General features: G+C 39.4%; 2 protein-coding genes across 7 annotated transcripts; both read right to left on the bottom strand.

Moving 5' to 3' along the window:
* Window positions 1-208: 208 nt before the first annotated feature.
* On the bottom strand, window positions 209-18,530 carry LOC116262433 (chaperone protein dnaJ 1, mitochondrial). Of its 6 annotated transcripts, none has more exons than XM_031641793.2 (20): window positions 18,247-18,530; window positions 18,028-18,133; window positions 17,536-17,604; window positions 17,325-17,417; window positions 16,272-16,363; window positions 15,968-16,051; window positions 15,821-15,859; window positions 15,340-15,444; window positions 14,864-14,905; window positions 14,657-14,744; window positions 13,906-13,970; window positions 13,687-13,749; window positions 13,522-13,594; window positions 13,253-13,344; window positions 6,144-6,215; window positions 5,800-5,856; window positions 5,116-5,164; window positions 4,954-5,023; window positions 3,830-3,919; window positions 209-1,085 (listed from the first exon to the last, which is right to left on the bottom strand). In XM_031641793.2, exons 1-20 carry the CDS (start codon window positions 18,301-18,303, stop codon window positions 995-997), a joined length of 1,497 nt encoding a protein of 498 aa, XP_031497653.1. In that variant the 5' UTR covers window positions 18,304-18,530; the 3' UTR covers window positions 209-994. The 6 variants fall into 6 exon arrangements, with proteins under 6 accessions (XP_031497653.1, XP_031497654.1, XP_031497655.1 ...); XM_031641794.2 differs by having other exon boundaries at window positions 15,340-15,441; XM_031641795.2 differs by having other exon boundaries at window positions 209-1,121; window positions 15,340-15,462; window positions 18,247-18,529.
* Window positions 18,531-21,165: 2,635 nt separating this feature from the next.
* Window positions 21,166-23,388, bottom strand: LOC116263315 (purine permease 1-like). The gene is made up of 2 exons (XM_031643006.2): window positions 22,594-23,388; window positions 21,166-21,666 (listed from the first exon to the last, which is right to left on the bottom strand). Exons 1-2 carry the CDS (start codon window positions 23,368-23,370, stop codon window positions 21,328-21,330), a joined length of 1,116 nt encoding a protein of 371 aa, XP_031498866.1. The 5' UTR covers window positions 23,371-23,388; the 3' UTR covers window positions 21,166-21,327.
* Window positions 23,389-23,936: the final 548 nt, after the last annotated feature.

Raw genomic sequence — 23,936 nt, 5'->3', positions numbered from 1 at the left:
AACAGAAACAACCCTGCCTACTGCTTTGCCAGAAGCGAGTCCATTTTAAATGCTTCAAATGCCAAATAATTTGGTGCTTGTACAGCTTTAGAAAAAGAAGCAGGAGCTGCAGGACTTACGCAATACGATTTTGGTGATCGGAGTTCATCTCTTAAATGAATCATGAGACCCTGAAAGTAATGTTGTTAGAGGTTTAACTCTAGTGAACTGAACCGATGGAAAGAAATCTTAAATTTATCACCATCTTGAGTCCGCAAAAAATTCAACAGGAGAACCGTCCACATAGTGAAGAGTGTTCACATCCACAAACCAGGACACAATGATATGCAGATGCTTACAAGATCTCAATACTGTCTTAGAAAGAAAAATTACAGTATTTTTTGTGTACATCCACCACAAAGTGGATCAAGTAGTTAGCTTGGCAAATGCGTATTATGTAGTCAAAAGTTAAAACAAGTCAACACCAACTCCTTAGGCATAAGAGATGCTTGGCCAGCAAAGTGATCTTGTACCATCATCCTCTGTGGAAGCATGAAATAAATCTTCAGAACGGTTCTCCTTGTGGAGTCAAATAGCCTTTCTTATTTTGCATGGGACGCAATCAGTGGAACTGGTCATGATGAACAAGGGTGATGGAGTGAACAAACACCTGTTGACTTGTTCAACTCCAGTCGTTTCTGTGGATCAGTGCCGAGATAATTTCTGTACATGAGAAGAAAGCATGGTTCTTGCAATTGGATGAACTGCCATGAGGCGGACCTGGGCTGCAAGAATTCCTAGTTTACAGATAAACTCTCTGTAGTTAACTAGTTCAGCATACGAAATGTTCAAAAGGAGAATCCTTCCGGCAACCTTTCAGTCCATAAAGGAAGATTCACCACCGAATGATGTGATTCTTAGCAGTGCTGCCACACGGTGCTAGAAATTCACATGAATTACCATGAAAAATGGTAGTTCAAAGTTCAGCTGCTGATTGCACTGCATACGTAACACCTCATGTAACCAGCATGAAGAGAATTAACAAAGCAAAGGCAGCTTGAAGTAGCAGTTTGTTTTCTGTCACATAATCCACTATCATCTGCCACCTGTAAGTTCAACCAGTAGACAGCTTCTGATCAAGCCTGTTATTTAAAGATTAACTGTACAGTCAGAGAACACATGCATATTGTGTGGGGAGAAGAAGATACACAACTTGGTGTGGAAGTTGACTTGTCAACCTGCTAAGAATGAGATATTGCAGGAAAAATACATTTCAAGCGAACAAAATATCAATATGGAGGTGCATTTCAAACCAAGCAAGACATCCAAATGTAGCAGTTGATTCAGTGCAAAAGCTTAACCAACCACAGAGCATGTCAAACCTAGACAAGCATTGGAGGTCGGACCATTTCACACCCATAATTAATGGACAGTTAATGTGTTTGATGGTCATACATTCTGTCTTTTCAGTTGATCAAGGCATGAGCTAATCTTACTCTTGGATCTAAGGCCAACACATGCACAGAATGCTAATCAGCTCAAGGTAGCACCAAACAGAACTTCCAATAAATAACAGGCAAAGCACTTAATCAAATGTGAATTACTGGTAGGCAATGAAAAAGATAATGCACAAGGTAGTAGGGAATTTGGGTGATGGTGCTCATGGACAAAGAGCTTGATTCAGGGCTGAGAATTGGCATGCAGATGCAGGTGCTTTGCTAAAGAGGACCTTAGGGGTTGAATTTTGCCAGGATGTGGTCGTTTCACAATGAAGAGAATATTGGTTGATAGACAGAGCACTGCCAACTCTCTTCCCCTCTGATTCAGCATGTGTTAAAAACTCCTCCCCATTCAGGCTAATAATGAGATGTTGACATTGGATGTGAAGGACACCAACCAAACAACATCAAAACATATGGGAGCATGTCAGAACGTAAGGAAAACACAACCGTGTGAGGAAAGGAAATGGTACACATTGGCTTCTCCCAGGAGTAGTGACTGACATATCTTGCTAGAGAAAGGTGCCTCCCAATGCTAGGCCAGTTACAGAAGCAAGGCATGGTTGTAGCAGTCATGTGCATGGTTTGTTGTAGGGATGCTGAGACAATTCAACACATCCTGTTTGAATGCTCCACCAGAACTACAGAGTGGACTCTGTTTGAATGCTCCACCAGAACTACAGAGTGGACTCTCATCATGAAGAAGTTTGGAAAAGAGAACCAGGCTAGCAAAGATATCCGACAGGGTACCTCTTGTGATTTTGTCTCTTATATAATAGGATGGATTAGCTGATGCTCAAATAGAAAAATTCACACAATCATATGGAGAATTTGGCTGGAAATTTGGAAATAAATGAGTGTATGCATAACTCAATTGGTTACCAAAGGAGGTTGGAGGGTCAGATATGGGGGTTCTGCAAAGAGGAATATCTCAGTTCAAATACGATTGTTAGTCAAAAGAGAATTTCAAATTTGGCTCAGAACCAGGTTCATTCTGGATTAAGTGTTAGAACTGTGCAAGTACAATCACCTGAATCAGATTGGACACATTCAATAGGCAGGGAAACAGGAAGCAGGTTCTGATGAACTTAGCCCATTCTGTTCAGCAAAAAGAAGATATTCAGGTCAGCATCAATGTGTGTTGATGAACTTGCCTTCCAGAAACATACCACCTGCAAGGGTCTGCTGTCACCTCCTTGAACCAGGAGATCCCCATTTTTTGTTGTCTCAAATTTGAGGTCGTGGATTTAATGGATTCAAAATGGTACATGCTTTGATCTGAGCATTCCCAACCTCTATCCTCACGTGAGAAGGAACAGGCACCATCTATGTTTCCTTACTAATGGCTCCTCTAACAAGATGGGGTTCCTCCTGGATTTTCCATTGCTTTCCGCACCTAGGTGTCCTAAGCTTGCCAAGTGCTGTTCATTGCCTACAGTTGAGGCGTCTAGGCGATGAACCAGCGATTTGCAACAAAAATATAGAGAATCTGGATCTGTCATCAATTACACAAATAATTGGAAAATTCTCATCTCATTTATTTGCAGTGTCAGCGATCCCAAAAGATGGTTTGCAACAAGTTCATGTACAAAACCATGAAACTGTACACAGAAGCATGCTAAAGCACCTTCCAATAACCTTCATAACCATTATATTTATCTAGGCTTTAATATCCAACTCAGGACCACTTCACACCAAAGAAGGCACACAACAATATGCTATGGATCTGGCCTCATTAACAGCATTTACATATTTTCTGCAGTCACTTTCACTCAACTTGCATTCATTGCGAGTCAGTTTTTTATTTCATAAATAGTAAAAATTGACATCATGAGAATCAGAAGCAATCTTGCTTAACTGGACATTGGCAAACAGGATCACACTGAGCTGGATCACTTGTAGTGCATATGAGTAATGCTACAACTAACCACAAATAATATAAGGCAGACCACGCCGTGCTGCAATAAACATAACAGGCTCTTTTATTTAAAGTCACTGTGCAAGGGCCTTCCACATGTTTCACATTGCTAGCTAACATGATCTAATCCCACCTGAGCCTGCCACACCCTCCGGGCCTCCATGGTGGTCACAGGAACTTTTATGCTAACAAAATTATTGATGCCCTCTATTTGCTTGAGTTTTCAAATTTGCAACAACAGATTACGATACAAGATTGATAGGTGGAAACTTCATGGGCATGTAAACCTAAATGAAACAACGTCTAGGCTTAATGAACCAAATAAACAAAATGAAGGATATCTCAGAAATGGAAACAAAGATAAAATTCAAAAGGAAAAAGATGCACAAAATGCTTCTTGGATAACAGTAAACTGACATAAAAAAACCCATACCAGTTTCCACTTAGAAATATGCTGCTCTCTTGAAGTATTTCCTCCTTAGCAAATTCTTCCATTATGGCACGTTGACGATCAGTTAATCTCCTGGAATGAAAGGGGAATATTCAAATTCGCATGCTGAACATTCAGCACAGATAAAACCATAGCTGATAGCTTGCACAATAATGGTGAGGACCAAAACACTACGGTAGGAAAAAAGATAATTTACAAGGTTGGCCACATTATCTTTTCTGAATGAAATTGCAACCTAGTGTAATTAGCAAACTCTTTAATTTGTATGATAAAAAATACTTAGACAGAAAACGGAACTTTAATGCATTAGTGAATGACAATGGAGACCTAAATTTTATTCAAATTTCTTTATGCACTGCAATTTGTATGTTACTACCCGTTGCTGCAAGTATCCTTGTCAGGTCTTTATAGGCAAGGTTCTTTGAGTATTAATCAGGAAGTTTGTTTTCCTTGCAAAAATCTCAGGAATTCAAAATAGACAAATTTCTGAAATTCTATTTTTTTCTGCTAATTTTCTTCCCAAAACATTGATAAAAAATCCAAAAGAGTTACTGAAATGATAAAAGAAACTAAAAAAAAAAACCTTTTTTAGAAAAGGAATAATACAAAACCATAATTTTGGCATCTTTTTTAGATATCACGATCTTTCACAATTTCTTTTTCATTCTTTCACTTTCCCATGTTCATTTTCTTTTGAAGAATATGCCGACATTTGTGATGATGTTACTACTGTATGCAATGGCAGGAAGGACGGCCCAGCAAAAAACCATGTGGGTCCAGTTTAGTTGGTCTCGTGACTGTTGATTGAGCAATAGAGGCCCTGTGAAAGTCAGTCTCAAACACTTATAGGAGTTCAAATATTCAATAGTATACAGCTTGATTTGTGAATATATAAAAAAAATCAAGTGACTTCCAGTACAAGTCAAAAGTTTTAGCAATAAGAGGTAGATGAAGGAATAATGTCACTAAGAACAGTTGAATTGTTTGGCCTCGTACATCAAAAGTTCATGTCAATGCTTGTTGTTCCTGAAAATTCAACCGAGGCTCTAAATTCAAATGCTGCACAATTTGGAAACCATGCCCAGAGAACTGGGAACAGCACTTACGTGGGCAACTTTATCTGAAATCTCACTAATTGATCACCATGGTCTACAAAACCAACGTGCTTTTGGAGTCCTGATATTCAATGTGATAGAGAGAGTATTCAGTTACTCACTAGAGGTAACTAGAACAAAGAAAGAGAAAATGAAGAGAATTGAAGTGAGTACCTTGGCCCCTTAGAACCAGGACTTGCCCAGCCTGAACTCCTTTTGGTATCTTCAATGTGACATTTCAAGAAACAAAAAACTTTAGTAAATAATTTAAAACTTCTTTTTGCACTGTCATTATGAAAAGGCCAACTTAGAAATTAATCCATACAAAACCGTTACCATGTGCGACAGAATGATGACACGAACTAGCCAAAACCAAGTTTTACCCCCATCATCATTTACTCAAAAACAACTAAAGACATGATCCCATGCAAACAGGGCAGAGCTTGGCAATATAATGATAGTATAACCAGAGCATAGACTAGTAGCAATTTCATTTACACCAAATTGACTATTGTATAGTTTCTAATCATACAGCACATTCTCAAAGCATGTTTTAGGATATTAGTGTGCTCTCCTCAGCTAATGTCTCAAGTATTGTATTTGACTCAAATAAATTGCACACATAAATATATCTGATGAATACCAAACAATGTTTCAAAGCTTTTTTCATTTCATAACACTTTTGCTACTACTGAATTAAAAATTTAGAACATTTATAGAAGACAAGGATCACATACTAGGAAAAAGATGAATAGCAACCCAACAGATGAATAAAGCAAGCACATTTAAGGATCAACAAACAGAGGAAGACATTATAGTGAAAAAAAAAAAGTAGCAATGGTGGAAGGGCGAAATTACTTTTATTTGGTGGGTCCCATTCAATGTAGGTACTTCTACCTTTCCACCAAGTATGGCCTGAAAAGCAAACAGCAGATCATGTCACATTTTTTCCTTTGCTTTTTCAAGGAAGCAGGCCATATTGTATAAACAATCATAGTAGCATATCATTTTAAACATTTTATCATATGTCACATTGTAAAGCTCACAATGGCGTAACTGAACCAAAGTTTCATGGATAGTTTGTATTATTATGATAAAACAAGTCTATCGAATTGATGCCACGAAAGAGAATAATCAAGGAAAAGGCATGCAAGTAATATCACTTTAGTATAATATAAATACCATACAACAAATAATTTTACCTGTGTAAAGCTGATTTGAGCATCCACATATATATCAGAACCATCTCGAATGAAAACAGGATCCTTAGCAACCTACAGAAAAAAAAAAAGAAAGGTTAAAAAAGCAGCTAAATCACATCCAATAATTGATACATTTTTTTTTCTGAAAAACAAAAGATCACAATTAATTATGATTGAAGTAGATAGAATCTAGCCCATAACAATTGGAAGAATGTTTCAAAAAGTAACAGAAGTTGACAAAGACTTGAAAATTGAATAAGGGAAATGAAAGTTTCTTAAACTAGTTTTCACATTTCAGAAAGGAAAATAATCAACAAAATGAATAATTAACAAGCAATTACTATATCAACGATTTAATGAAAAAAAAGAAGCAATTTGTCAGCTGCTGCACCTGCACACACATGAGTTGTGTCAGTGAGGCAGCTGTTTTGCCAAGTGCACGTGACTTCAGGAGAAAAGAGAGGAAGACAGAAAAAATGTTCCTACGCATATAATCCTGCCAAAAACTGACCCAAAAACCAAATCTGGCATATCCCAACCTATCATCAAACTAGCTTCAGTTCAGCATAAGCACTACAAAACCAAGACACAAGGTTGGTCGAGTTCAGGTATGAAAGGCCATTTATTTATCCCAAGTTTTTTATACGAGATCACTCTCAAATCATTCGTACTGTAGAAACACACACCAAGATGGAGAGAAAGAGAAGGAACACACAATATACGTGGAAAACCTCAAAGAGAGGTGAAAAACCACGGAGAAGCTCTAACCTAGGTGCACAACCGCAACCCTAGGAGAGAGAAAATCTTATATCACTTAATCAACAATTACACTATAAGTGAGATTAAATAAGAGGGAAAAACGCCTAGGGTACCGAGCCACTCTCGGTACTCGTGCCCATGGGACCGGGTCTGGATCCAGACCCGGTTCCCTACACATGATATGTTAACACTCCCCCTCAAGCTTGGCATACATGTCAAACATGCCTAGCTTGCTTACATTTTTCTCGAATTGAGATGTACATAAGGCTTTGGTTAGAACATCTGCAATTTGATCTTCAGACTTCATATAAGGTAGGATCAACTCCTTTGAATCTATGCGTTCCCGTATGAAGTGGCGATCAATCTCCACATGTTTAGTTCTGTCATGCAAAACGGGATTATTCGCAAGATTAATTGCAGACTTGTTGTCGCAGTACATCCTCATCTTCTCTTCTGTTTTAACACCAATATCTGCTAGGAGAATCTTTAACCATAACATTTCTGTAACTCCCATAGCCACAGCCCTGTATTCAGCCTCAGTACTGGATCTAGAGCAAACTTCCTGCCTCTTACTTCTCCATACAACCAGGTTACCTCCCAGAAAGATGCAGTACCCTGTGGTAGACCTCCTAGTATCAGTACATCCGGCCCAATCTGCGTCAGAGTATCCTTCAATATTAAGTTGGTCTTGCTGAGTATAGAGTAATCCTTTTCCTGGGTTATTCTTTAGGTACCCCAACACTCTTTCTGCACTCTTCCAGTGACAATCAGTAGGAGCATGCATAAACTGACTCAACACATTCACAGCATAAGTAATATCAGGGCGAGTAAGAGTAAGATAGATGAGCTTACCAACCAGCCTCTGATACCGCCCTTTTCCTTCTTCATCTAGGATGTTGCCAGTTTTGATGCTTATCTTTGTACCAGACTCCATTGGAGTTTGAAAGGGTCTGCATCCAAGTTTGCCTGTCTCCTTTAGAAGATCCAGAGTGTATTTCCTTTGGCTCATAACCAGCCCTGTCTCTGACCGAGCAATCTCTATCCCCAGAAAGTACCTTAGTTTACCCAAATCTTTAAGATCAAATTCAGCAGCTAACCTCTCCTTCATCTTCTTTTTCTCTTCTTCATCGTCACCTGTGACTATCATATCATCAACATACACAAGAAGAAGACTCACCAGGCCATCTCTCTGCTTAATGAATAGGGTGTGATCACCATTTCCCTGTTTGTATCCATTTGTCTTCATCACTATCCTCAGTCTTTCAAACCATGCTCTAGGAGACTGCTTTAATCCATACAAGGCTTTCTTAAGATGACAGCATTTTCCGCTTTGAACATATCCAGGAGGCATACTCATATAGACCTCTTCTTCTAGATTGCCATTCAAGAATGCGTTCTTAACATCAAGTTGATCCATGCTCCACCCCTTTTTCACGGCAAGTGCTAATATGACCCTCACAGTTTTCAGTTTGGCAACAGGGGCAAAGGTTTCAAGATAATCAATACCATATTTCTGACTAAACCCCTTTGCAACAAGCCGAGCCTTATACCTTTCCACAGTACCATCTGGTTTGTACTTCACATTGAACACCCACTTTGAACCAACTAAATGAGTCCCTTTGGGAATATCCACAACTTCCCAAGTGTCATTCTTTGCCAAAGCATTCATCTCCTCTGTCATGGCCTGTAGCCATTTAGGATCCTCTCTAGCATCTTCCACACACCTGGGAATAACAGACTTAGACAAGGATGTTATAAAGCATTTGTAATCCTTACTCAATTTCGCATAAGAGACAAATCTCTGAATAGGATGAGAAGTGCAAGACCTGGTGCCCTTGCGCAGGGCTATAGGAAGCTCTTCATTGATTAGACTTGGGTCATCCGGGGAGCTCACAGGATTGGGATTGGTTACATCAACATTTTCAATCACATATGTCTTCTTCCTTCTGTACACCTGGCCAAACAAATGATCACGGGCTGTAGGCTGATTATCATCAAGACCCTCGTCCATGTGACGGTCTCTATCATCTCTGACTGTGTCTGCCACACTTTCACTGGCCTTGTAATCCAAGAAATCCGTAAACTGAATCAACTGATTTGAGGAATACTCTTCACTACTGTGTCCTAGATACTCCCCCTGAAGAGGATTCACATGAAAGTATGCCTCATGTTCATGGAAGGTGACGTCCCGGGAAACATAGACTTTAGAGGTGGTAGGATCAACACATTTGTATCCCTTCTGAGTGGAGGAATACCCCAGGAAGACAGCCTTGACAGACCGAGGATCAAGTTTCTTGAGGGTGGGACTATGGTCATGAACAAAACAGACACACCCGAACACCCGAGGAGTAAGAGGCCAGGGATTCTGAGAAGGCCAAAGCATAGAGTACGGGGAATGGCCCTGCAACACACGGGTAGGCATACGGTTGATAAGGTGGGCACTAGTGAGAAGCGCATCACCCCAGTAGCGCTTGGGAACCTGTCGATGGAACAGAAGAGCCCGGGTAACATCAAGCAAATGGCGATTCTTTCGTTCAGCCACGCCATTTTGGGGAGGTGTGTAACTACATGACGTTTCATGGACAATACCCTTGCTCTTCAAGAAATCATCTAGGGATTGAGAGACATACTCTCGAGCATTATCGGTGCGAAAAGCTTGGACAGACGTCTGAAACTGAGTCTCAACAAAGGCCACAAAATTTTTGACAATAACGGGAACTTCACTACGTTCTTTCAACAGATACACGAACGTACAACCGGAGTAATCATCAATAAGGGTCATAAAGTAATGAAAACCACGACAAGTGGGTACTCCCGAAGGACCCCAAACATCAGAATGAACCAAAGCAAATGGACGAGTGGTTTTATTGAATGAAATAGGGTACGAGGCCCTAACATGTTTAGCTAACTGACACACTTCACAGGTGAAGGAGTCCATGGAAACAGAATGAAACAAACTAGGAAACAACTTCTTAATCAATGGAAACGGAAGATGACCAAGCCGCTCGTGCCATCACATAATAGTAGATCTGTCTTCCATGCCTGACAACTGTCCACTAGTGGCTGAAATAAGAGCGGACGCAACCTGCACAGGCAGTCTGTAGAGTCCATCAATAGCCGAACCAATCCCAATCTTCTGCCCCGTCACCAAGTCCTGCAGAAAACACCGATCAGCAGAAAAGATCAGATTACAGTTGAGCTCTTTAGTAATACTGCTGACAGATAACAAATTCACAGGAATATTGGGAACATGAAGAGCATTATGAAGACAGTATTTATTTAACAAGGACAAACTCCCTTTTCCAGCCACAGAGATAGAAGAACCATCAGCCATAGATACACGTTGCTGCCCCGAAGACAATTTGTATTCTTGGAACATCTTAGGGTCCCCTGTCATATGATGCGTAGCACCACTGTCAACAATCCAATCACCATGTGAGGAATTACCTTGGTCACTAGTGGCCACGAGAGCTTGGGCTAACTTAGCCCCCTCAGACGTGGAAGTATCCTCCTGAGTAGTAGACAGCCGGCTGATATACGCTTGCAGTTCTTTGATTTGATCGGAGGAAAGCTTAGATTTGGCAACATTTGAAGGACTACTCTGACTAGGCTCAGGCACAGAAGGACTCCGGCGGCTAGAAGGAGGACGACCCCGGACAAGCCGCCTCTCAGGATGAAGATCCCAATAAAAATCAACAGAATGTCCTGATTTGTTGCAATGGCTACACCGCCGAACAGGACGCTGTCCAATCCCAGAAGCACGACTAACAAAGGCTGAAGGAGAACTCCCCTGACTGGTGTCAATATGCATCACCTGTCAACGCTGTTCCTCAGATTCCACACGGGCATACACCTCTTCAATTCCGGGGACCTCGTCACAATTGAGAATTTGGCTCCTAATGGATTCAAATTCATCGCGTAAGCCTCCGAGGAAAAGAAACGTCCGATCCATCCACTCTTTGTCCCAGTACAAGGCATGATCAGACCCACAGTGCCAGTCATCATTCACATGGTAGTCAAGTTCCTCCCACTTAGTCTTTAGGGCTGCAAAGAAAGCGGCTACAGACAAGTCACCCTGTTTAAGAGAGTATATGCTACGTTTGATTTGGTACGTACGCAATACTCTCTTCTTACGGCCATACATCCGTGCAAGCACAGTCCACATGTCGTAGGCAGTCGATTTACGCAAGATCAAAGGCTGAATATCTGCAGAAACAGAACTAATAATCCATACTTTAACCTGACTATCTTCCAACGTCCAAGTAGCCCATCGCGGATCGGTTTTTGAAGGTGCAGGCTTCTCCCCAGTGATGTAGGGCAGGCGACCACGACTGGTTATCCCAATTTCTAGGGCAGCCGACCAAGAGAGATAGTTATCCTTGTTCAGCCGGATGGAGGTGACTTGAACAGGCAAGATCTCGCTCTTGGTATTGCTGCCCGAGTCTAGGGCATCATCGATCTTGAGGGACATCTCCTCGGCCATCACAATCACCAAGGAGAAAGAATACCCAGCACCAGAGACGACAAACAAGAGGCAGCGGCGCTGGACGGCGGCGGTGCGGGAGAGAGCGACGGCGGTGGGCAGCGGTGGCGCGGGACGGCGGCGGCGCTGAAGTGGGCGACGGCGGCGCTGAAGTGGGCGACGGCGGCGCTGGACAGCGGCAACGCAGCAGAGAACAACCGCGCTGGACGATGGCGGCGCAGCTGGCAGCGCTGGACGGCGGCGGCGCAGCAGCGGCAGAGGAAAAAAACGGCGGAAACAGCAGCGGCAAAAAACGGCGGAAACACGACTATCACACCAACGATCTCTCACGCGTTGGCTCTGATACCATGTAGAAACACACACCAAGATGGAGAGAAAGAGAAGGAACACACAATATATGTGGAAAACCTCAAAGAGAGGTGAAAAACCACGGAGAAGCTCTAACCTAGGTGCACAACCGCAACCCTAGGAGAGAGAAAATCTTATATCACTTAATCAACAATTACACTATAAGTGAGATTAAATAAGAGGGAAAAACGCCTAGGGTACCGAGCCACTCTCGGTACTCGTGCCCATGGGACCGGGTCTGGATCCAGACCCGGTTCCCTACACATGATATGTTAACACGTACAAATGAAATATTGCAATATACCCTCCTTAAAGGGCATGTCTTTGTCTCTCTATGATCATATCCCAAGTCCAAGAGTTAAATATGAAGTTGACACCAATCGAGATGACTTGGCCCAAAACTAACCCAAACACTTGATCTACGTCACCGCATAACCTACTTTAGCTCAATAATAAAAAAGGAAAATAGTAAACCAGGACACAAGAAAGCTGTTGGGCTCAAACATATGCAATCATCATTCTCTTTCAAAAATCTTTAGATATAATACTATTCAAAGTCACACTCATACATGGGATGCTGTACTCTGTCACTTATTGAGGAACGCAGGTCCTTGAGTGTTGGACCTCAAGGCTAAGAGTTACACAGACATCATGCCAAGTAAAAAAAACCTAACTCAGGACCAACACAAATCACAAATGTGTACTCTAGCAGATTGTAGCTTTCCCATCAGTATGCTTAAAATTTAAATACAACACCCAAAAGGGCTATGTACCTAAGTTGTCAAAATCCTGAGTAGTTGATGAATTCAGTTATCAACCAACATGTGTTGCATGGTCAGACTAGTCAATTACCAACTGATCAATCCTCGACCCATAAATATACATGTGCAATCTTCGTATAGATATGTTTTGTATTTATTTTCATAAAAATTTATGTACTTATTTATTTACCTATGTAGTCAGTTAACCTGGACTGTATAATCCATGCACGCCTTTGCGTATATAATCCATCACATTTTCTTTTTTCTTTTCTTTTTTTACATATAACACATAAGCCTGTATATATATGTAACGTACATAAATAAGATGATCTAGGTCAGGCAAGGTAAAAATGATTCTCAGTGAAACAACATAATTGCTATCAAGCAACACCGTCTCTGGCAAAATATCAAATACCGATATCCCAGATATAGTTTACAAATACACGAAAAAAGAAATATACAAGTCCCCTTCATTGTTACAGATTTGGCCACATAAAAGTTCACAAAGAGGCTCTTCGTCTCCATTTTAATGTCCAGAATTAATACAGCATTCTGCTCATAAAGAAAGAGGTCTATATGCAAATCATGGTTCTTGCATTGCAAAAGGCAGTGCATGGAAGAAATATAAATGCAGATCATGTTCCTAATAAGGAGCTCGATTTACTCTTCATATAATACAACATCCTGACTCTTACGAATTTCAGTATACAGTAACATTTACATAGAAAGAACAAAACAAAATGCATATAGCTGACTACCTTGATTTTAATGATCAAATTTCCAGAAGGAATGCCACGCCTGCCACTGTTACCAGCTCTTGGAACACGTATAGTATCTCCAGAATCAATACCTACAGTGCAATTGAGAATTGAGCTTATCTAAATATAACAAAGATTAGACTTTTTATGCCATTATCATATATAGAAAGATCCTCAACATATAACTCTCTCTTGGCTATCCTGGTGAGATATCAGTGGATGTAATTAATCAAGAATGGGTGATGATGGTGCTAGGGCATAAAAATCACCTGCAGGAATGGCAACCTCAACATCCTTCACCCCTTCCACAGTGCCAGTGCCATCACATGCAGCACAAGATTCCTTGAAGCCAATAAACGTTAAACAAGTTACATCCACATGGAGCTAGAAGGCAGCAAAGAAACATGAGGCATTCTCAGAATCAGAAATGAGACCTTTATTATGTGCCCCAATCCCTTACATGTACTGCAAGTTGATTTGAATGGGGGGATAGTAACCTGTACAGCAATTTAGAAACCATAACAGTGACTCGGAGCTTGAAAACTGTATACAATAGTTGACTTGATACTGAAACATATGCTTTTGTACTGGGAGTTGTTCTGAGTGAATTCATTATCAGCTGGATGAAAGTTAGAATATGTACAGAAACATACCTTCCCAATGCCTCTACAAGTTGGACACACCCTTCGCTTGGAACCAACAGGATGACCACTTCCTCCTGCATAAACGAAGAGAAAAACAAAGGGACTAAAACATTTTTTCATTTATAGCAGCAACTATGTGTAGCTATTTCTTGTACCACCTAGAAAAAAAGCTAATAGACATCTCTTATTGCAATATGGGAAAAGATAGAATCATAGAGCCGTGACAAGGAATACTATAACAGCACCAAACTAAGATATGTGGAGGGTTTTTGAGAACTAGAAACCAGAAACTGTGAAGGTCTTATGCAAGTAGATTCAGCAACTTTTCAAAAGACAAAAAGTCGATAAATTTAGGACCATAAATGTCATGATGTCTCAGGTATAAATAGTGGGTAAAGACCTCTCCTAAGAATCCGCTAAATAAAATTCTTTGTTACTTAAGCCAATGCTGCTAGTAGCAATTAAGGTTGCAAAGTCAAGTTACAAGCATCTAAAACCTACCTTGGTTGCATTGTTTATAGCATTCAGATAATAGGAATTGAAACATTTCAACTGTAGACGAGACAAAAGAACAAAAGTACAACAACAAGACCCATGATTTTTCAAATTAATGCATTTATTCCAGACCCAAGAAACCATGTATTGATCAATGGATTATAAAATAATAAGGAATATCAGTCCCCTGAGATTGATACAAGTTCAAAAATAAGGAGGAAAAAACCAATAGAGATATATATGGGGAAAAAAATATTTCACTCACTACAAGTGTCACAAGGGACCTTGGCACCAAATGATATGTGCTTGGTGCAACCTTTGGCAGCCTCAGCAAATGAGAGTGGCAGGTCTACCTACAAAGTAGGAAACAGAAAGAAACGATTTATGCAGTCACATGAAGATCAAATCTATAACAAATCCTTGACCCATGATAGTCATGACTCATGAATGGACAAATTAGAAGCATTTGTACCTGTATATCAGCAGCCACACTTTCTATATCACTTTCAAATATCTGGAAAAGTCATTAGCCAACAATTAGAAGAAGTAAACACCTCCACCGCCCATGCCCCCAACCCCCTGGCCGCCTACACAAGCATGTCCAATGCATGAAAATTTGGGAATATCCAGGTGATTGTCATTAACAATAAATTGCTAGACTAGACAACATTAACTGTTGCAACACTTGGTAGAGATTTTTTATTAATTTCTAATTTTCATCATTTCTCCAATATTTTTTCAAGACATTTTTTCTTCCATAGAAGCACTAGGAATTTCATGAAGGCATCCCTGAAGGACTATTGAATGCTGAACACATAAATGCAGCACGTGGACATATAAAGGGTACCATGAAGGAATTTGTAGACTAAAGCAATTAAATACATCACAATGATAAAAGAATGAGGCAAATGCAAGAATCCACAAAAAACAAACTATGATCCTACATACCTCAGCGAAGATTCTCTGAAAATCATCAGAAAAATGTGATTGAAACCCATATCGAAATCCAGCTCCTTCAAAATTCTCATCTCCTTGAAAATTCTTTTCCTTCTGCTGATTTTGGATAAATTCCTGTCAATTGTCATACATGATCCCTTCCAAATTACTGTTGAAAATTGAATGCACGATAAAAAGATGACCATTTTTTTAGATAATGTTTTTTTTTTTGCTTTTTCTTTCTCTAGACAGGCATGACTTTGGATTTCGGATGTTAAAAGACGGGATAGAAATTAACATTATGAACAGATTGATATCATCGTTTCACTAAGACAAATCATGTGGTTGGTTTTGCATCCAAAATATGATCATATCAAACACGATGTTGTGCAGCACAGTGAAAGTAGTAAAGAAAAAAATACTTTATTACTAATGAACGACAACAAAGAAGTCTTATATATTAAAAAAACACAGACAAGATTACTTAATGTACCGTGTCGTAGTGTCTTCTCTTTTCTGCATTGCTCAGTATCTGAAATTAAACCTTGCATGTAAGACGACATCAGACTAGGAAGACAATGTCCATTAGCAAATATAAAAGAAAAACAATAAGGAAAAATCCATGCAGACTATGACAAACCTCGTATGCATCTCGTATTTCTTGAAACTTTCTTTTTGAAGCTGCATTGTTTTTACTGATATCTGGATGGTACTTCTTGGCAAGCTGCATAAAAACAAAGTCGACAACAAATGGTTAATGACTTGGACAAAGTATTCAAAGTGAAAAAATAATGCAATCTAAAAGCCATACAGTAAAATCATGGATCAAGACATCCAGCAAATCAACCTTGCAGAGGTAAGCTTCTTGTTTGGGATAAGAATTAGTCACAAGCAACCTAAGTAATAAGCATTGGACAACAACATATTTCCCAAATTATACTTACATCATGGTAAGCCTTTTTTATTTCTTCCCTTTTTGCATCAGTAGACACACCCAGGATTTCATATAAATTTTTCTCTGCCATTAAACGGATGCCTGATAACATAATGCAATAAACAAGTAGAAGAATATTATTAAGAACGACCAAAAACTGAGAACCAAATAACACCATGGATAACATAAAATAGCATAAGGAGTCCCTGACTGGTTAATTTGCTGTCAAATAATATGCACTACCTGACTGTATAATTTGATGGGAAACTTGGATATGCAAGATACACTTTTAGGCTCCTCATGAGGTAACAGTTGTAACTCTTTTCAGAGTCTTATCATTAAAGATATAGACAATCACCAGTGGTAAGATCAAGCATGGGGGTATAAGTTCCCTCATTAGTGGTGACCTAAAGTATGAAGAGCAAGTTTTCTATTTTGAGGTGACAGAGCAAATACCGAGAATGTCATCACATAATTTAAAAGAAGAATTAAAAAGAAGGTTTAATCTCTATAACAGAAGAATGTTGAAGTGAACTACTAAAGAGCTTTTCTGATACTGTTCTTTTCCAGTCTTGCTTGCATCCAAAGTTTAGCATGATCCAATCGTTTTCTTCTTATATCTGCTCACTAGGTTGGTAGGACTCATTTGTCGTTTTTCACTATATATATTGCCACCCTTCTAAATAACTGTAGAACGAATCATTATTCAAATTGACCTAAATCAGCAATGCTTAATGCCGTTTGAGTTTCCATTGCAAAAATTAGTTAGTTTTTTTACATGCTCTAATGTAAATAGCCTTGGCAAGGCGAGTACTTTGAAAAACATAAAAGAACTCACTAGGAAATATAACTGAAATGGGAAGTTTTGAGTTTACAAGTGGTTTTGAATAATTAAATTTAATTGTGTTAAACCAATAGACTTTTCAAATTCATCATGATACTTTTGGAATTTGAAATCTGTATGTGAGGTTAAAGGTTTCACCTCTCCTCCTCCTCCGGGGCAGGGGGTGACATGAATATTGACAAACAAGTTATGAATCCAGTAAAACATAAAGCTAGATACCTGTGCCATGAATAGTTCGTTTTATCACCAGAACATCCGAATATGGAACCTTCTGAGGGCGTACACAACTATCAATCGTTTGATTGAACAACCCTGCAAATACGAGTAGATGAGCACCATTCAAACGTAAAAGAGAGAAAACAAGAGTCTTCAATGCTTCATATGCAGCCAAAAATACTCTGCAGAAATAACAAGAAACAAGAGATTACACCCGAAGAGCGAAGTGCATCAATGTCACAGGACGATTTCCAGACCAACATGGTCGTATAACTCCACATACCTACCCAGAGAAAAAGGAAAGATGAGGTGGGCGTTACATTGTACCACTTCACCTGGTATATAGGTGCATTATATTGGATAATCAAACGTGATAATGAATACTGCCGATTCACTTACAAGTGCAACAATTGTCCGTCCCTTTTTTTTTTTTTTTTGGAAAAAAAGGGCATAGCTAGAACAGAACACAAACACCGCTAGGCAAATAATTCGAACTAATACCAATTTCTGTGTTATTGGATTCTAACGCTCGGGCTGCAGATTAAAGCCTCCAAATATTTAATTTTCCATTAAAATCAGAAAACAACGTAGTAAAAAAAATCTTGTTTGAACCATAAAATCCAGATGCAACCCATATAATTCCTAGGAAAATCAAATGGAACCGTCATTCCCAAGCTGCAAACATGCATCAGAACGAATACATTACCGGCCGTATAATACGACGACCGCAGCACGCTCGGACAACGATCCCACCACCCGCAACCAGCAGCATCGAAATTCTTCGCCCCGAAAGACGGCAGCTGATGAATAATCTGTTGGAAACTAACATATGAGAATCTGATCCAATTAAGAACAACTTCGTAGGAGGAGAAGAACAAGAATTGATGCTAAGAAGGAAAAGAGGGACAGGACACAGGACCCTGACCTTATTCAATTGAAGAAGTGATTTGGGCGGGAATCTGAACAATCCAAATCGACCCATTCGGGAAGGACCCTCTCTCCTCTCGCTGGATCGAAGACACCCTAGTTGAACAAAAATCCAGATTTCATATCTGCTTCTTCTTCTTTGCGAATGGGTTGAATTTCGCAGACACGCTATGCGCTCCCCGGTGGCTTGGAGCTCAAGGTTGCAAAACGGATCGGCGGGCTTCGGTTTCCGGAAATTCAAATCCGAGTCTTGGGCAATAAACTAACCGGCAATTAAGGGAACGCAGTCCTGGTCTCCTGGATCCGAAAATATTCGACTCTTACATGAAACCATGAATTTTTCGTTGTTTCAAAATTTTAATAAAAATCAAAATACAAATTTTGCAAACTTGTTAGATAGATTAAACTAAAAGTTTTCAAATTTAGATATAAAATTTTGAATTACTAAAAAGCCTAGGGGCCATGGTCCTGCTAGCCCCTTGCCTCCGCCCAGGACTCAGATAGAAATGGTTTTATCAGATCTGTCGCTTATTACTCTTTAAGATTAAGACGCGCAAAATGTTCGATTCCAAGATGGATGGTTTTTTTTTCTTATAAATTTGGCAAGCAGTTGGAGATGTCAAGCAATTTAGCTAGCAAATAACGTTTTTGGATTCAATTTCGAGAGGCACAGTGCAACTGAGCGGCAACACAACTCACATTTAAGGGGTTTGAGATTCAAATTACATAGTTGTTTCATATTATGGTATGTTACTCATATGAACTGCAATGTTGACATTTAGTTTGAACCAAATCTTTTACACCAAAATCCAATTAAAATATACATAGAAGTTGTCAACATGCTGTTATTAAGGGGAAAGCTGACATTACGTTAGCGCGTAAACTACAACTTAGTGTAACTTAAAAAAAAAAAAAAAATCTTGTTTCTTTCAATTCAGACAACTCTTAACTTCCAACTTATCCTTTCTTCATTGAACGTTGATTGTTGATTTCCTTAGCCAATACTTCAATACCAATGTATCCCATTAGTGGGAAAGAGAAGCGTATATTAGGAAGGACTAAACGAGTAGAAGAGAGAGTGAAACGATCTGTTCAACCCGAACCTATGAAATTCTGATATTAGTTGCCTAAAGCTCTTTGAAGCGCAAATGCTAATTTGTGGTAAACCAGAAGAAGAACTTATCAAAATTCATTATTCTTTGTCAACTATGAGCCTGAACGTCCGAACATATGGATAGTTTTCAATCTAGTTTGCACCTTGTTTCTTCATATTTTTGATATTCAGATCTCAAAAGTTGTTATTCCAATTACTTGCTTGGTATTCCGTATATTACATTCTAAGAAAATCTTCTTTATTTCTTATTGACTGCTTTCTTATTAACACCTATTGGTTTCACATCTCAAATCATGTTGAGCAGAACAATCTAGTTTAATTTCCAATAAATAAAATTAGGATTGAACAAATGTCATGGCCATGCTGAAAAAAAATCTTATAGGCTCACTGATCATGGCCAAATGGTCGCGAATTTGGAATATTTCTCATCAGCCTGTCCTCTTGCATGTCGAACGAGTATACAAGGACATGATCTGGAAATTTTGTTGTTCGATATGCATATCTGCCTACCCAAAAGGATGTATATATATATTTTTTCCATTTCTTTTAAGCATCCCACTCCTTTTAAGAAAGGCTACAGCTCTCTATGTGCTCATGTATGAGAGTTTTACAGAGAGCTTGCTTTGTGACTTGTTACAGCCCGATCAAAAGACACTACTCAAGTGAATGTAAACTTTTTATTTTTTTTATTTTTTTTTTACGGGTGATTATTCTAATGCTCTTAAAAGAAGCCATAGCTCTTCATGTGCCAACTACCACCAGGATTTCATACATCTTGCTTCTTGACCTATTATAGTTCAGACAAAAAATACATGGGACGTGACAATGGACACCAAGGGCAGAGTCAAGATTTTTTCAGGACAGGCCAAATAGTCGAACCTCGGATTCCGGTAGGGCCAAACTGAACTTAAATCTAAAAAATACATTGTACAACTAAAATTTTTAATTTTTTTCAATACATTTTTTTTTCAATTAATTGAGGTAGAGCCATAGCCTAGGTACCCCTTCCCTCCACCCTTGATGGCCACCTTAGGGTTTCGAACCTTAAAAGGTGAACCACGTGGATGTAACTTAGGTGCTTTACTAAATTACACAACCTGCACCCCTTTGCACATTGATTTATATTCCTTGCCTTGTGGTAGAATATTATATTCGGTCCTTCATGACATGAACAGTACTTATATAATGGGAAAACATGCTCTAGCTTTAGGAATTAGGATGTTAACTTCCCTATTTATATCACGTGTATCCGCCGCGACCACTCAGATTTTTTTCTCAAAAAGTTCAAAAAAGACGTGTGACTCAACCGGAACATTAATGTTATCTTTAGTATAATAGTATATATTTACTTTAACAAATGATAAAAAAAAAAGATGCCCCAAAAGGTGGTTAATCCCCACTTCAAGGGACTAGGAGTGTTTGTTCTTAAGTTACAAGAAGGGCACTTTAGAAGAGCCACATATTGATAGAAAACATTCATTTTTACTATAGATAACAAAGGTATTTTTACAAAAGACAAACTAAATGTTTCGTCGGCCCAATAAGAGCAATTATTCAATGAAACATATTTTTCTTACTTTATGTTGAAGGATAAGTTTTAAACTACTCTTCAAGAATTTATCTCAAAAGTTCAGCTACTTTTAATAAAAGTTGAGCAATAATTTGTAATCTGTCACGCTTTCTCATTACTTTTTCAGGTTGACCATTATTGGTCGACGCAATTTTGCAGTTCCCAACAGAAAAAACCAATTGAAAAATAAGAATATGAGGCTGAATTGGGCCATATTGGCGGCTGAAAAGAACTAACAATAAATTACTTGAAATTCATATCTTAATTCTTCAAGATTTATAAAATTGTCTGTCACCAGCATCCAAGCCCCAGATCACATGTGGTTCTATCGTACAAACAGAGCTAAATTTCCACCAGTTATGAGGCAACTTATGGAGGGATACCTGGCATTGGCTCTATGGTTGAAGCTGGGCGTCGCCTGGGTTAGTCGGTGTCAATGGCTTCTTTTTGCTGAGAGCGTACTCCCCATAGAAGTAAGAGGCGAAGCCCCATAGAGATAAGATGAGTGAAATGGCCTTTTCACCGCCAAACTTCTCATGAAAGAAGAGCACTGCTAGTATTTCTGTGACGGGAAGCAAGAGAGAGATGAGAATGCCGCTGAACAATGAGGAAGCACAGAAGACGACACCAACTGCACCAATGAAGAAGAGCTGCCACACGATCGCGGTGAATACTAGCAGCAAGTAATACTTGGCTTCACCAAGCCCAAATTCACTTCCTTCTCTCGTGATAACCTGAGAATTTGTGATCACCATGATCATGAAAGGTTACCAGCTTCTGATTAAAAGTTTGCTTTCTATTGCTTTCAACATATATACGAGAGTAACTGGACTGACAGAATCCAAGCAGCAACCGATTGTGCTTTTGAGGTGCAGAGGCACACTTTCTGATTGGACAAAGATGGCTAATTTTGTAAAGAAGAAAATAGATTAAGTTCCAAAAACAGAAGACTGTTACAAGATCAATTTAAAAAAAAATGTATATATGCACCTTATGCAAGCAAACATATGGGAGGAAATTTGCTTTTGATAAATCTTAAGCCTATGGCACGTAGCGGGACAAGCATCCTTTTGTGTTTGTACTGGTAGCAGGCAAATTAAGCCGACTGCATTCATTGGGATATTTGATATCCAACTGAGAATTGCAGAACTTTCATATTGACCTAGGTATCATATAATTAAACATTAAATTGTGCAAAATAAAGGGCATCTTTGAATAACTAGATTCACTTATGTTTTGTGCCGATTCAGCCACAACTTAGAGATTAAAAGCTTCAATATTACATGACGGGAATTAATTTTTTCTACCAATCATTGAGAGTATCAGTATAAGAGTCGCATCGTTTTGCTAAAAATTTGGAGTATCAGAACACATAAGCCACTCTCCACAAATTCATCTTGGTGAACCTGATGTTGACTTTTATGGTTTTAGAAAATAATGCAATTTTAAGTTAATTTAGAATAAAGAGTTAAAAGGACAGTAGAGCAAGATCTGTATTGGCCTGTCTTGTTCCATTAAGGAGCCCATTAGCAGCAAATCTGAGCCAACAAGCAACTGTCTTGATAAACACAGCTCTCAATCATGAAGAAGCAAGAGGAATATCATTTGGGAAAGACCAAAAGAAATTCCAGATTTGTGAAGAAAGTGAGTCCACGCTTTACCTGGAAATCGTTGTTCACCAGCATACCGACTGTGCAAAAAGCAGTAGCAGAAAAGGACATCACCATTTGAATTTCCATCACAAGCGTGTAAGTTATCGTCTGCTTGGCCTTCCTATACATCAACTCCACCAGCGGCAGAATCATCCCATAGAGCATCGCCGCCCCAAGCGTCAAAGCGAAGCCCAGGTAGTACTTGAAATTATTAACATTCTTTGGTCTGTCTTTGCTAGAATGGAGACCCAACACTGCTGAACCGATGCTAAGCAAGACCACTGCATTAATGGAGAAGGGAGTGAATTTGTGCCTCACAAGTAGGAACGCGGACACGGCAGTGAAAGCCAACTGTGTAGATATGAGCAGAGAAGAGGTTGAAACAGGCAAGTATGCTAGCCCGAAGGAGTACATGAAATCGTCGAACCCAGTTATCACTCCAAGAGCTGCAGAAGCAACTGCCAGCCTGCATGTCATGAAGAAAACTGGAGTTCTGCAGCCTGAATTCCGGCGCCGTCGAAAGTATGAAATAAGCAAGAGAATGAGCATGATCGGCCAGCCTCCGGTCTCAAGCCAACTGGAAAACCATCGACGGTTTCCTCCATGCAAGAAGTAGAGCCTCTGCAGCAGAGGACCTGCAGTGGAGCCTACTGCTAAGGAGAGAGAGTTTGCAAGGAGAAGCCATTTCTTTAAGTGAGTGGCAGCTGGTGCTGGAACTTGGTTGCTCTCAATTTCCATATTTTTTTGGTGCAGAAGATAATACAGTCTTGTATGCTTTATAGACATGAGAGGTGGATTTGAGTCTATCGATAAAGCGAACTGAGTAGCAGAGACATGAGCAGTGTGCCTGTTTGTGCACTGACTGGTGGTTGGGCAGCGAATTGTTGGTGGTCCGGCTCTCAATAATGAAGTCCTTCCTTTTGACTGAGAAGTGAGACCAATACTATCAATATGTGAGGCCGTGATCTTTGTCACATGGACATAGACAGACAGGGAGAAGGCATGGAGCGGATTTGTTTTGAAGGAAATTTTGCAAAAAAGGCAGTAATTACGTGCTTTTGCATTAGCTAGTTTAAGCCGGATAAAAAACCATGGAATAAATGTCTGTTTGTGCTTATATATATATACTACCAAAACACTGTATGTAAATAACAGTTGTTTATGTAAAAGACCCCAAACTTTGGAGCATTTTGTTTTCATACGACAACCGCACAGCTGTTCACAAGCCCAAAAGTCTTTCTTTAGAGAGAGAGAGAGAGAGAGAGAGAGAGAGAGAAAAGATTAATTTTGAAACTTAGAAACTCAGCCTGATCCGGTTTGGGTCGAAAAAATCGGTTTGACATATATTTTTA

The sequence above is a fragment of the Nymphaea colorata genome, chromosome 10, assembly GCF_008831285.2.
Source record: "Nymphaea colorata isolate Beijing-Zhang1983 chromosome 10, ASM883128v2, whole genome shotgun sequence".
NCBI classification, from domain to species: Eukaryota; Viridiplantae; Streptophyta; class Magnoliopsida; order Nymphaeales; family Nymphaeaceae; genus Nymphaea; species Nymphaea colorata.
The sequence above is the reverse complement of the archived record's forward strand: the minus strand, read 5'-3'. Positions and strand labels throughout refer to the sequence as shown.

Excerpts from the sequence above, each read along its gene's own strand:
- LOC116262433 (XM_031641792.2), bottom strand. The coding sequence starts at position 18,303 with ATGGGTCGATTTGGATTGTTCAGATTCCCGCCCAAATCACTTCTTCAA. Across the intron at positions 13,345-13,521 it reads TGAGGTTGCCATTCCTGCAG|GTATTGATTCTGGAGATACT; the intron begins GTGATTTTTATG and ends ATTGCACTGTAG. Across the intron at positions 3,920-4,953 it reads TTTCAGATAAAGTTGCCCAC|GAGATTAACTGATCGTCAAC; the intron begins GTAAGTGCTGTT and ends CTTTCATTCCAG.
- LOC116263315 (XM_031643006.2), bottom strand. The coding sequence starts at position 23,370 with ATGTCTATAAAGCATACAAGACTGTATTATCTTCTGCACCAAAAAAAT. Across the intron at positions 21,667-22,593 it reads TGGTGAACAACGATTTCCAG|GTTATCACGAGAGAAGGAAG; the intron begins GTAAAGCGTGGA and ends ACAAATTCTCAG.